At 40.0% G+C, this 12,500-nt stretch overlaps 1 protein-coding gene across 1 annotated transcript in view; it reads right to left on the bottom strand.

The window, feature by feature from the left end:
* Positions 1 to 2,084: 2,084 nt before the first annotated feature.
* The window catches only part of LOC138954301 (calponin homology domain-containing protein DDB_G0272472-like), a 23,033-nt gene continuing 12,617 nt past the window's right edge, over positions 2,085 to 12,500 (bottom strand). Inside the window, exon 5 of the mRNA XM_070326182.1 lies at positions 2,085 to 2,274. Within this exon, the coding sequence (XP_070182283.1) occupies positions 2,085 to 2,274 (190 nt within the window). The remainder of the gene's footprint in view (positions 2,275 to 12,500) is intronic.

Here is a 12,500-nt window from a genome sequence, read left to right on the forward strand (position 1 = left end):
GATAACCTTGCATTTCTTGATCTGTATTTATCTCAAAATTGAATCTATGATTTTACGAATGAAATATTTTCTTTTCGTGGTTTGGATACTTACAAACAGCGGAGTTACACATCTCGACAAGGCCTTACAACCAGCTATCTCGCTTTTATCAGTAAATCCCTTTCCAACGTTTAATTCGCACGTGCAGACGACAGGTGTCCCCCGAATTTCACGTGGTTACCTGGTGACACCGTATTGCGTGAGGTTCGACAACGGAAGAGTTTGCTGTTCAGTTTAAGTAGTGTTCATGAAGACCAATATATAATAAATGTTCTTTCACGAAAAATTACTTCATTTGAAAATGGGTAATAGTTCGTTTACCAAAATGCGGTTTATCAAAACGCTACAAGCCTTTGAAAAAAAGTGTTCGAAAACAGATACGAAAACCCAAGTAAGCTTATCTAGGTGTGTCAAATTATCTATACTAAGGTCGTGCATGGTGTCTACAGTTACTTCCAGTTGTAGAGTGCGAATACAAACCGCAATCTGTATTAGTCTATGTGAAAACGGAGTTCGCACAAACTGAACTTAATGTGCATCAACAATAAAGTTATTTATTGAACATAAATTGACAGAAAGAAATTACCCCCTTTGTGATCCCGTCACACGTGCAAGCGGCGCATGACAATTATCCGAAATATAACGAACGCATTCCTCCTTGAGTACTGGCCTGATTGCTGTGTTTTGGCCAGCGAGGGTCTGGGGGTTATTTTTGTATGCTCGGACCTTCAGATAACACCAGAGGTAACAATTAACTGTATAAATCGTGATCGGGTGAGTGTAGCACCCACCCAAAGTCAAGCCTCGCACTGCTAATTCGATCCTCAAATTTGGAACTTATTTTCGAAAGAACATACAAGTCAGACTATTCGACCTAGAAAATGAAAACTTGGTCGAATGATCTTGCATATGCTGAAGTTAATGTAAGTAAAATATGATGTGTAATTCACTGAAGGCATGTAGAAGGTATTACCATTTATACGGGTGGCATTATAGGTCACCCTGTATTTTCAGCTTCACTAACTTTTCCATTTTTATCTGCTTCAAAGGCTATTTTTCTAAAATTGCCGAGAAGGAAATCACAGAAAACCAGTTATCGGCTAACTTTTTTTTATGGTGCCGCGCAAAGCTCCAAAAATGGCTTCTAACTGTCCGTCATTATTTCATGTGGATTTCACGCGGTGTGCTTTTTGCGTCATACTCTTCCACAGTCAGCGCAACGATTACAAAGCTGACAGCGTCAAATGGAAGGAGGAAATGCTGGATACAAAAAAGTGTAGAATCGTGTCTTCATATAATGTTTGTTTTGTTTTATTTGTTTTGTTTTGTGAAGGACATTTTACTGTGACTTCAGTCAACGCGGTGATTACGCAGCTCATAGCATCTTCCTTCTTTCTTTTTTTATTACCCCTCGGTTATTTCTCCGCTCAAAAATCTTGCTTGGAATGATATTGATCTCTCGCGCGGAATCAGATGAAACGAATAGTTAATATTCATGTGAGGGAAGAAATCCTGAGAGAAAATATACGCATAAAATTATTTTACCAGCAAAATAGATGGTTTCAGCAGCAAATAGGAAGGAGTGAGCAGCGAATGTGAAGCAGCAAATTGGATGAATTCAACAGCAGAATAGATGAATTGAACAGCCAAGCAGATTTATTTAACAGTAAAAAAGATGAAAAATCCTGCAAAATGAGAACAGCAAAAAGGATGAAAAAACAGCAAAATGGACACAAATCACCAAAATAGTAATAAAAATTGAAGAAAAAGTTCATACAGAAAATGGACAAAAACATGAAATCGCATTCACTCTATTTGAAAAAAATCAACACACACACACACACACACACACACACACACACACACACACACACACACACACACACACACACACACACACCACCTTGCACCACCACCAAACAAAGGAATGTGAGAGAATGCCCATGCAGAGCGCTAGCAGCAAGTACACCAGACCTACTGACGAATGAGAGCTGGTTTTGCCCACAGAACTTATATTATAATGTAAGTTCTGTGGTTTTGCCAGCCTAGGTCGTCCCCTCTTTCACTTCTCTCCCAGGGGGACGGTCTTTGCCTGTGCTGGTCCGTTGTTTCTGCCATTCCCTGGCCATTCCCCTACACCTTTTTGCTGGTGGCAATTCTTCATTTTCACTGGATGATGCCTCTTGGGAGATGAGGTGGATGGTCTCAAACTCAGTGTCATCCATACTTGACAAACTGTGTTGAAACTGTGTTGCACTTACATGCAGTTGCCCCACAGTAGTTCAGATGTAGTCACAAGAAGTTATCAGTCTCAGTAATAAAGCGTGCCGTAATAAAGTACATGTCAACCCACAATTGCTAAAAGGCGAACAAAGCTCAGGTGAATAAGACCCAGATACAACTCTGATTACAGTTCATATGTAGTCACGTTTGTTGAATTCATGTAATCTGCTGCTGTGATCATCTATTCTGCTGCTGTGACCATCAATTCTGCTGTCAGTTGTATTTTCTTGCTGGTAAAGTATCTAATTTGCAGTTTAAATATCATCTCAGCTGTTCAAACAGCAAATCTGCTGGTTAACCATCTTTTTTGCTGCTAAAATATCCAATTTGCTGCTAAGTATATTTTTTGCTGCCAAAAATATTTATCGCAGCTAATTTGCTGTTGAAACCCATCTTTTTTGCTGCTGGTCCATCTAATTTGCTGGTCCATTAAATCCCTGCCGAAAATATATCTCGTTAACTTTAGTTAAAAATCTGTGTTGGGGGCGAGCAAAATATCTAAAATAAGCTTGTTGATTTTGCCAAACTTTCGGTTTTCCTGATATTTACTAAATAGGTCAATAAACCAAAAGGAGAAACAAGAAGAAAGGACTGACAATGTAAGCTTGTAGGGTCTACCTAGTTCACAAACATGTTTGCAGTCGTTCCCAAAGTCACATATATAGGTTGTCTTTTAGTTCTATGATTCATCGGCCAAACGCATTTGTTTGCATTTATTCGAACGTGATATACCTATAAAGATTACACCAGTTGTAACAACATTGGTGACACAGTATATCTTCGTAATCTCTGCGGCGTAACGTAAATATTATAACTACACCAGGTGGGTTTTTTCCTTTGAAGGAGGAAGTTCTAGGGATGACACAACATTACTGTCAAAAGCACGGAAGGGCATTATCCGCGTGTATGTGTTGCACGTTGTGAAATGAGTTTACACTTATATGAGTCTGTTGTGAAGAAAATAAGAGAAGTTTATGCTTTACCACTCATCTTTTCAGGAGAACCTTAGCTGGTCAATAATGTAATATCCTTCACAACGTCCCTTCAACAGGGAATAATCGCATCACTATCCCACATAAAAGAATATGAGCGGATAACAAAATAAAATAAATAAACATGAACATGTAGGTTGGCCTGAGCCAGGGAAGAAGGCAGCTCCAGGAAAAAGGGTTAGATCGACTTCCGTAATGCAAATCCTTCGTCGATGAAGGATATTTCTTTGTGTTTTGTTTTCTTTCTCTTCTCGTTGAAAGTAGGGTAGCAGATAACTATTGGCAGTCGGAGTACAGAGACTTAGCCATTTAGATAGCTCGTTGAAAGTAGGGTAGCAGATAACTATTGGCAGTCGGAGTACAGAGACTTAGCCATTTAGATAGCTCGTTGAAAGTAGGGTAGCAGATAATTATTGGCAGTCGGAGTACAGAGACTTAGCCATTTAGATAGCTCGTTGAAAGTAGGGTAGCAGATAAGTATTGGCAGTCGGAGTGCAGAGACTTAGCCATTTAGATAGCTCGTTGCCTTCTAGGAAACTGATACGGAGTTTTTAATGATGTTTTATATTGTATTGTATCCAATAGTATTTTCTTCTGTTTTCGTACTCTGCTTATTTGCTTACTTTCTCCCGTGCATAGCAACTACATTTAGATAAATGGACTGGATTTACTTTTTTCGGAAAAGTTGTTTTACTTTCACCCAAATACACCCGCAATTACAATTTAATTCAGTTATATTATTTCGTGTGACTGGTTTATTTAATTCAGTTTGTGGGGATTACACATCGATTTATTTTGCAACTTCATAAGCCTTGGTGAACATCGCTAACATGTTAAATTTGAAGATCACTGTGAGGATGTATTTTCCCAATGCACTTCTAGTATTCTTCTGATTTGCAATCAATACAGGCATGTTTGTTTTTATTTGAAAGAAGAAGCAAAAGGAGAAGGAGAAGATACGAAGAATCGAAGACGAATGTACAAACACCTTTGCTTGGTTAAGTTTCATCTACATCATCGTTTTCTTGTCCCGCCTCTTTCATTTTAACAGCGGTGTCACTGCTGGTATTGTTGTTCTAGTGTCTATCCGGCAGAATGATTAGAAAGCCAGAACACAGGAAGTTGCTCTAATCTAAACGATTGACAGCGAAAGTAATGGTAGACAACTTTTGAAAGTGGTGTCGATAAATTGCTTTGTCTGGTCCTCCTGCGGTGTATTTTCGTCGCAGACATAACATAATACTATCTTCATTTTTAAAATCATTGTGCAAAATCTGGAACACGTAATTTCTATAAGCAGACATCCACAAGGCCAGATATTCTGCAAGGCAGTACGATTTCATCTTGTGATTTGACGGGATTTTTTTCTGGCAGCCATATTTTGGATCTGATTTTTTCCCAGGCTCAAGGAAATGCACTTCAGTTGTGACAAGAGAGACCAGTTCGTCTATTGCACTCAAGTAATATTTTTGGAAAAATGGAGTAGATTTCACGTTCATTCCATCCTTACTCTCGAATTATCTGGTGTAAAATCGTAACACATCGATCGCTAATAGACGGCGATGCGGTCGTTTGTTTTTTGCAGTAGAACACAAACATTGACTTGCTTTTTGACAGTGTAGAATCCTTGAAGTGTCATGTCGGGTCTTCCTTCAAAATGCATTTCGCATGAGCAACTGATTATGCGAAGTTTGCTTGTACATTTTTTTTCTCAGCACCTGCTTTTTCAGTAGCTGATTTTTTCCCCTTAATTCGTGTTATATTCCCTGTTCAGAGGTGGTTAACAAGAGAGCGAGGATATAACTAACAACAGTAGTACTCAACTGAGGTCTGCAAAAAGCAGTTCATGAGCACAACTGCTTTAGCTTAACAAGCACAGAAGTCTTCCTCCGACATCGTCAAATTTTCATCAGCGAGTTTTGGTTAGGTCAGAAAAACGAGTGTTATGTAGAAATGGTTCAATTTACAACCATTACATGTTGCTCTGAGCAGCAATATAATTATACGTTTTGGGTGTGCTCCGCTGAGTAAGTACAAAACTAGGGCACTCTCATTCTCTTTTTGAAGCCCTCTTGTATTTGAGAACAAAGCAACAGAGAAAGACAACAAAAAAGACCGAAAGAACACACACAAAAACTATCAGAAGACACACAAACGTATGATTTAGTTTCATATCGGTTGAACATGCAAATACGTAAAATGCCGCGGCATTAGTCATTCCTAAGCGATCACAAGAAATATGTTCCTTGTAGATATACTGATTCACTTATACAAATGCTGCATCCCTCCCCCATTCCCCCTCACACGCAGACACACACGCGCGCGCGCGCGCATGCCCCACCCCACACACATACCACAGGCGATTATATATGGTAACAGAAGTGTTAACAATTGAATACACATGTAGATTTTCGTGCAATGGCCAACTTAATAATCTTATTCTCTTTCATGTGAAATACCAAAATATTATTAAGATTTACTTTGGCTGTGATATCAATGTATGCCATACGAAAGTGCTCGGGGGAAAACACCCACTCAACATACGACATTCTGATTATAAGCAATACAACGCTTTCTAATAATAAATTCGTTATTCTCGAATTATCATGTTGTGTACAACCTAAGCGTACACTGTGACCTAAAAAGGAAATATCAAGAGACAATGCCCATACTTCTAACAGCAGATCACATAGATGCTAAATGTAGCAACATTATATTTAATTATACAATGGAACCCCTCTTTGAAGACAGCCCTGATTTAGGAACCACCATTTAAGACCTTGATTTTGTTCTTCTTGAAATCCCAACTAGATAGACTGATAACGTTCTGAAATCAAGTATTTTGTTTGTTTGTTTGTTTGCTTAACGCCCAGCCGACCACGAAGGGCCATATCAGGGCGGTGCTGCTTTGACATATAACGTGCGCCACACACAAGACAGAAGTCGCAGCACAGGCTTCATGTCTCACCCAGTCACATTATTCTGACACCGGACCAACCAGTCCTAGCACTAACCCCATAATGCCAGACGCCAGGCGGAGCAGCCACTAGATTGCCAATTTTAAAGTCTTAGGTATGACCCGGCCTGGGTTCGAACCCACGACCTCCCGATCACGGGGCGGACGCCTTACCACTAGGCCAACCGTGCCGGTGAAATCAAGTATGAGACAACAAGAAATATTCAACTATTGGAAGGTTTTCATTCAGGACAAAACGGAACATTCACAAGAATGTTGCCCTGAGGGCCTTTAAAGTTGACACAAAATATAAAGATAGGTTACAGCATCAGGTATAATCGATTTTTGCCACAAATGTGTACTTGTTCATGAATATCGAATATTGGTTTACAAAAATGATTAACGAGATTGTTGTCAAATCAATGTTAAACCTGTTTCTGTTCAAATAGGCAACACCGACATTCTTTTCTCACCATCAGTTAGAAACCTTGGATTCACCCTTTCATGTGACATGACCCTTAACAAACAAATATCTTTAGTCTGTAGAGCAGCTTATTTTGAGCTTCGTAAGATCAGCACCATTCGCCACACACCCTCCTCTCAAACAACCAACACTCTTGTCTGTGCCTTTGTTCTTTCTAAACTTGACTACTGCAACTCTCTTCTCTCTGGCTGTCCTCTGTACCTCCTGCATAAACTACAAAAAGTCCAAAACTCGGCAGCACGCCTCATTCTGAAAGCACGAAAACGAGATCACACAACACCACTTCTTCACACACTGCACTGGTTACCTATTCAAGCCCGCATTGACTACAAACTTTCCACCCTCTGCTTTAACTTCTTTTCTGGCTAGTCTCCTGCTTACTTCTCTGAACTCCTCACCGTCTATTCTCCAGCAAGACAACTCCGTGCCTCTTCTGACTGTCGCATCCTCACCATTCCACACACCAAAACCAAAACATACGGACAACGCACTTTTACTTTCTGCGCACCCACACAATGGAATTCTCTCCCCTTTCATATCCGCCACTCTCAGTCACCCCAAGCATTCAAACGAGCACTTAAAACGCACCTCTTCAAGAAATACAACCCCTGATTTTGTTTTCTCAGTCCATCAGAAGGCTACATGTAGTGTATTTGTTGTTTTAGTGATAATGTGATAATGTATATAAACATCTAGGGCTGTTTTCAGTATTGTTGATAACATGTTATGTTTGATTAAGGGTATTCAGCTGGTATTTATTTCCCGTCGCGATATAACCTTGAACGGTTGAAAACGACGTTCTTTCTTTGTTTGGTGTTTGACGTCGTTTTCAACGAAAACGACGTTGGACACCAAATAGAGAAAGTAAAGAAAGCTGGTATTTCCTTGTTTTCACTACCTATTTTATTCATGTTTTTATTACTTAGTTAGTGGAAGAATCTTTTGTAATGTATGTTTGATGGTGTATGCTTTTAATTAAGCGTTGCTGACTATGAATGTAGATGTAAATGCTTGTATAACTGTGTTTTAATTTTAAATGTGTCAAGCACAAAGAGCATAATTGTAAATTTATGATGTTGCGCTATATAAATGCTCATTTATTATCATTATATTATTATTATTAAATTAATGAATCCGTTATATAGTATTATTAAATAATCAATAAATGGATAAATTGTCGACATTATACTTGTCTCGTCTCTATATCGGATCCTACTGCCACGTTGAAAACACAATAACCAACCCAAAAGGACCTACACACACACACACACACACACACACACACACACACACACACACACACACACACACACACACACACACACACACACACACACACACTCAAAGAACCTCTACGCTCACGCCTATACAAACACAGACGGTCGCCTCAACCCCATGTCACCACCCTCCTAGAAAAAAAGAGGAAAACTTCATAAAGATACTGAAAAACTTCATCCAACAAATCATCGCAATATTCTACAAATAATGTCACACCATACGGGATGCATCGTGAACGTGTTCCTTCAAAAACAGGGTGCATTTCCCTGCACAGTCTTTGCCTGTTAGCACAAGTGCATCCACTCCACCCACTCCCGAGTAGCAAAAACACGGGCAAAGGACAATCCCTTGCCGCATCCTCTCTGCAATCTGGAGCACACGTCAGGGAAGAACTTTGGGACGGCATCTAGTCGCCACCCCCCTCCGAGAACCTTCTGCTGGTGGTTAAGGGTAGAACGGAGAAATGCCCCGAGCTGTTTGGCTCGGGCCGTGGGAAGAACCATGTTGTTACTGGGATGTGAACGTAAAGATAAGTTGAGATGTGGGTCATTGCGTCTTTGACTTTTGTAAGCAATTTGACATTATTGAGAGCCGAACGCGAAGGTCACCGTGTCATTCCGGATATGAAACGATTATGTGTAGAACCGTTTTCAATGACGTCACCATTATGGGAAGCTGTATGCTGTCTTGGGAGAATGTTAAAATGAAGCATCACGGTTAGGGGATGTTTAGGGCTGGTATTTGAGGTTACCACGGAAGCACAGAGGATCACCGCGGATCATGTATAATCAAGCATACCCGCGCAAACCAGCAACTGCTTAGTTTCTTCTAGCAACTTAGTTCATCCCAATAACACCTTAATACAATGCCACTGGACACAGTCAAGTGATATATCAGCGTGCCGATGGAAAAAAATATTGGCCTCGGGCCAAATGTGTGACAACGACAAAGCGCAACATGATCGTCCAACAGCGCTGTCGGTCCTCCATAGACAATATGCTTTTAAAATATGACTGCCCTGTTATAATAGGAACAAATCGAGAGAGAAGAATGACAACACACACACATCATAACCTTCGACTTCAAAGTCAAAGAAACTGGTACTATACAAAGCAGAAAGTTCATATCTAGCCATAAACTTCGCTGCCCGGACACAGCAGCTGAGCAGCTTGATGCGAAAGGCAGCTCGTAGAAGACCGGCTGCGTGACGGAAGTGTTACAAGAAGATCTGTCCATGCAGCCTCCTGCTGATGTTTCTCATTGCTCACTGGCGCCCCATGGGGAGACAAAGCAAGCACTAATATCTCCGCATGTGTGTCTGTGTATTTGTCTCGCTGTCTTCTGCTGTCTCGGTCAGCTTGTTGCGAACAAGGGAAAATATGTTTGGAGTATGTGTGTGTGTGTGTGTGTGTGTGTGTGTGTGTGTGTCTGTGTGTGTGTGTGCGTGCGTGCGTGCGTGTGTGTGTGTGTGTGTGCGTGTGTGTGTGTGTGCGTGCGTGCGTGTGTGTGTGTGTGTGTGTGTGTGTGTACAAGCGTGCGTGCGTGTACGTGCGCGTGTGTATATGTCACAACTGCGACTGAAATGTCGACAAAAGGACGAATCTTCTTTTAGGTCTTGAAATCTTTGCGGTCATGCCGATTTTTGTCGACAGAGAATGGAAGGTGTCGCCAAGGACTGCCCTAAACTTCTGAGGTTTCCGAAACTTTCACGGCCTTATCGGCAAATGTATAACTCCCTGCAGCTGTCTTTTGATCAATATTCCTTTTCCCAAGCCTATTCGTGCTAGAAATCATCGTCAACAAGAAAGGCGTGTGTCCGCCTCTGCCCTATGGAGGCAGCGTCAAATTAGCGCCCGCGCTGCCCATGAAGGACGGAAGAAGGTGTCGGGTCCGGTAATTCCGGCAATTACCAACTCCTATAACTCGCGTCATCTTCTCCCTGTAAAGATTGGACATTTTTGCCTCTCCTTACTTTCCTGCCACCTTCAGCCTTGTGAACTCTCTCCGCCACTGCTCGCTTTTTACATTTAGTCAAGTTTTGACTAAATGTTTTAACGTAGAGGGGGGAATCGAGACGAGGGTCTGTGTGTGTGTGTGTGTGTGTGTGTGTAGAGCGATTCAGACTAAACTACTGGACCGATCTTTATGAAATTTGACATGAGAGTTCCTGGGTATGAAATCCCCGAACGTGTTTTTCACTTTTTTGATAAATGTCTTTGATGACGTCATATCCGGCTTTTCGTGAAAGTTGAGGCGGCACTGTCACGCCCTCATTTTTCAACCAAATTGGTTGAAATTTTGGTCAAGTAATCTTCGACAAAGCCCGGACTTCGGTATTGCATTTCAGCTTGGTGGCTTAAAAATTAATTAATGACTTTGGTCATTAAAAATCTGAAAATTGTAAAAAAAAATAAAAATTTATAAAACGATCAAAATTTACGTTCATCTTATTCTCCATCATTTTCTGATTCCAAAAACATATAAATATGTTATATTCGGATTAAAAACAAGCTCTGAAAATTAAATATATAAAAATTATTATCAAAATTAAATTGTCCAAATCAATTCAAAAACACTTTCATCTTATTCCTTGTCGGTTCCTGATTCCAAAAACATATAGATATGATATGTTTGGATTAAAAACACGCTCAGAAAGTTAAAACAAAGAGAGGTACAGAAAAGCGTGCTATCCTTCTTAGCGCAACTACTACCCCGCTCTTCTTGTCAATTTCACTGCCTTTGCCATGAGCGGTGGACTGACGATGCTACGAGTATACGGTCTTGCTGAAAAATGGCAGCTACTTGACTAAATATTGTATTTTCGCCTTACGCGACTTGTTGGTACTAGCCTTGATGGTAAGAACAAGACAATGGCGATTTTATTGTCTTAAGTGTTGGATATTGTTATAATCTTACCCTCCTTCCTCTCCTCCTCCTCCTGCTCTTCCTCCTTCTTTTTACATTTAGTCAAGTTTTGACTAAATGTTTTAACATAGAGGGGGAATCGAGACGAGGGTCGTTGTGTATGTGTGTCTGTGTGTGTGTGTGTGTGTGTGTGTGCGTGTGTGTGTGTAGAGCGATTGAGAGTAAACTACTGGACCGATCTTTATGAAATTTGACATGAGAGTTCCTGGGTATGATATCCCCGGATTTTTTTTCTTCATTTTTTCGATAAATGTCTTTGATGACGTCATATCCGGCTTTTTGTAAAAGTTGAGGCGGCACTGTCACACCCTCATTTTTCAATCAAATTGATTGAAATTTTGGCCAAGCGATCTTCGACAAAGGCCGGACTTCGGTATTGCATTTCAGCTTGGTGGCTTAACAATTAATTGATGACTTTGGTCATTAACAATCTGAACATTGTAATTACATTTTTTTTTATAAAACGATCCAAATTTACGTTCATCTTATTCTTTATCATTTTCTGATTCCAAAAACATATAAATATGTTATAATCGGATTAAAAACAAGGTCTGAAAATTAAAAATATACAAATTATTATCAAAATCAAATTTCCGAAATCGATTTAAAAACAATTTCATCCTATTCCTTGTCGGTTCCTGATTCCAAAAACATATAGATATGATATGTTTGGATTAAAAACACGCTCAGAAAGTTCAAACGAAGAGAGGTACAGAAAAGCGTGCTATAATAATAATAATAACAATAAAGTGTATTTATATTGCGCCTATCCCTTACAAAAAACAAAAATATTTGGCTCTAAGCGCATTACAACATGTGTAGGGACTTGGTACAATCAAGTCTGACAAATACAATAACACAATATACAGTCGGTATCTTAGGTAAAACTGGGAAAAGCAGCTTCGATATTTAAACACTGCTACTAAAAGATCCTCTAACAATGCATACTGCTTTACAATATGCATTTATGTATAAATATAGTTAAAGAACATCGAGTTAATAGGAATTAGAAAAGGTTATTATAATAAAACTATCTAGCGAACGACGAAGAAGAAGACTATCAATGTCAATGTATAACAAGTCATTCAACGTAAATGGCCAAAGAACAACAACAAAGCAATGATGATAAAACAGTTATACTCAATGGCTAATAACGAGGCAGAACTAAATAGTATCGACACAAGGTTAAAACAAAACATATTCCTGGAGACACATTTATACATGTATCATCTAATCAATATACAAAATACAGCCCTCGCACACTCGCACACACAGCACAGCGAAACCACTACCGCGCTGAACAGGCTCGTCAGTTTCACTCCGTTTTGCACAAGCGGCGGACTACGGTCATTGTGAAAAAATGCAGTGCGTTCAGTTTCATTCTGTGAGTTCCACAGCTTGACTAAATGTAGTAATTTCGCCTTACGCGACTTGTTGTTCTTGTTCTTGTTCTTGTTCTTCTTGCTCTTCTTCTTCCTGTGTGTGTGTGTGTGTGTGTGTGTGTGTGTGTGTGTGTGTGTGTGTGTGTGTGTGTGTGTGTGTG

The sequence above is a fragment of the Littorina saxatilis genome, linkage group LG2 (genome assembly GCF_037325665.1).
Source record: "Littorina saxatilis isolate snail1 linkage group LG2, US_GU_Lsax_2.0, whole genome shotgun sequence".
NCBI classification, from domain to species: domain Eukaryota; kingdom Metazoa; phylum Mollusca; class Gastropoda; order Littorinimorpha; family Littorinidae; genus Littorina; species Littorina saxatilis.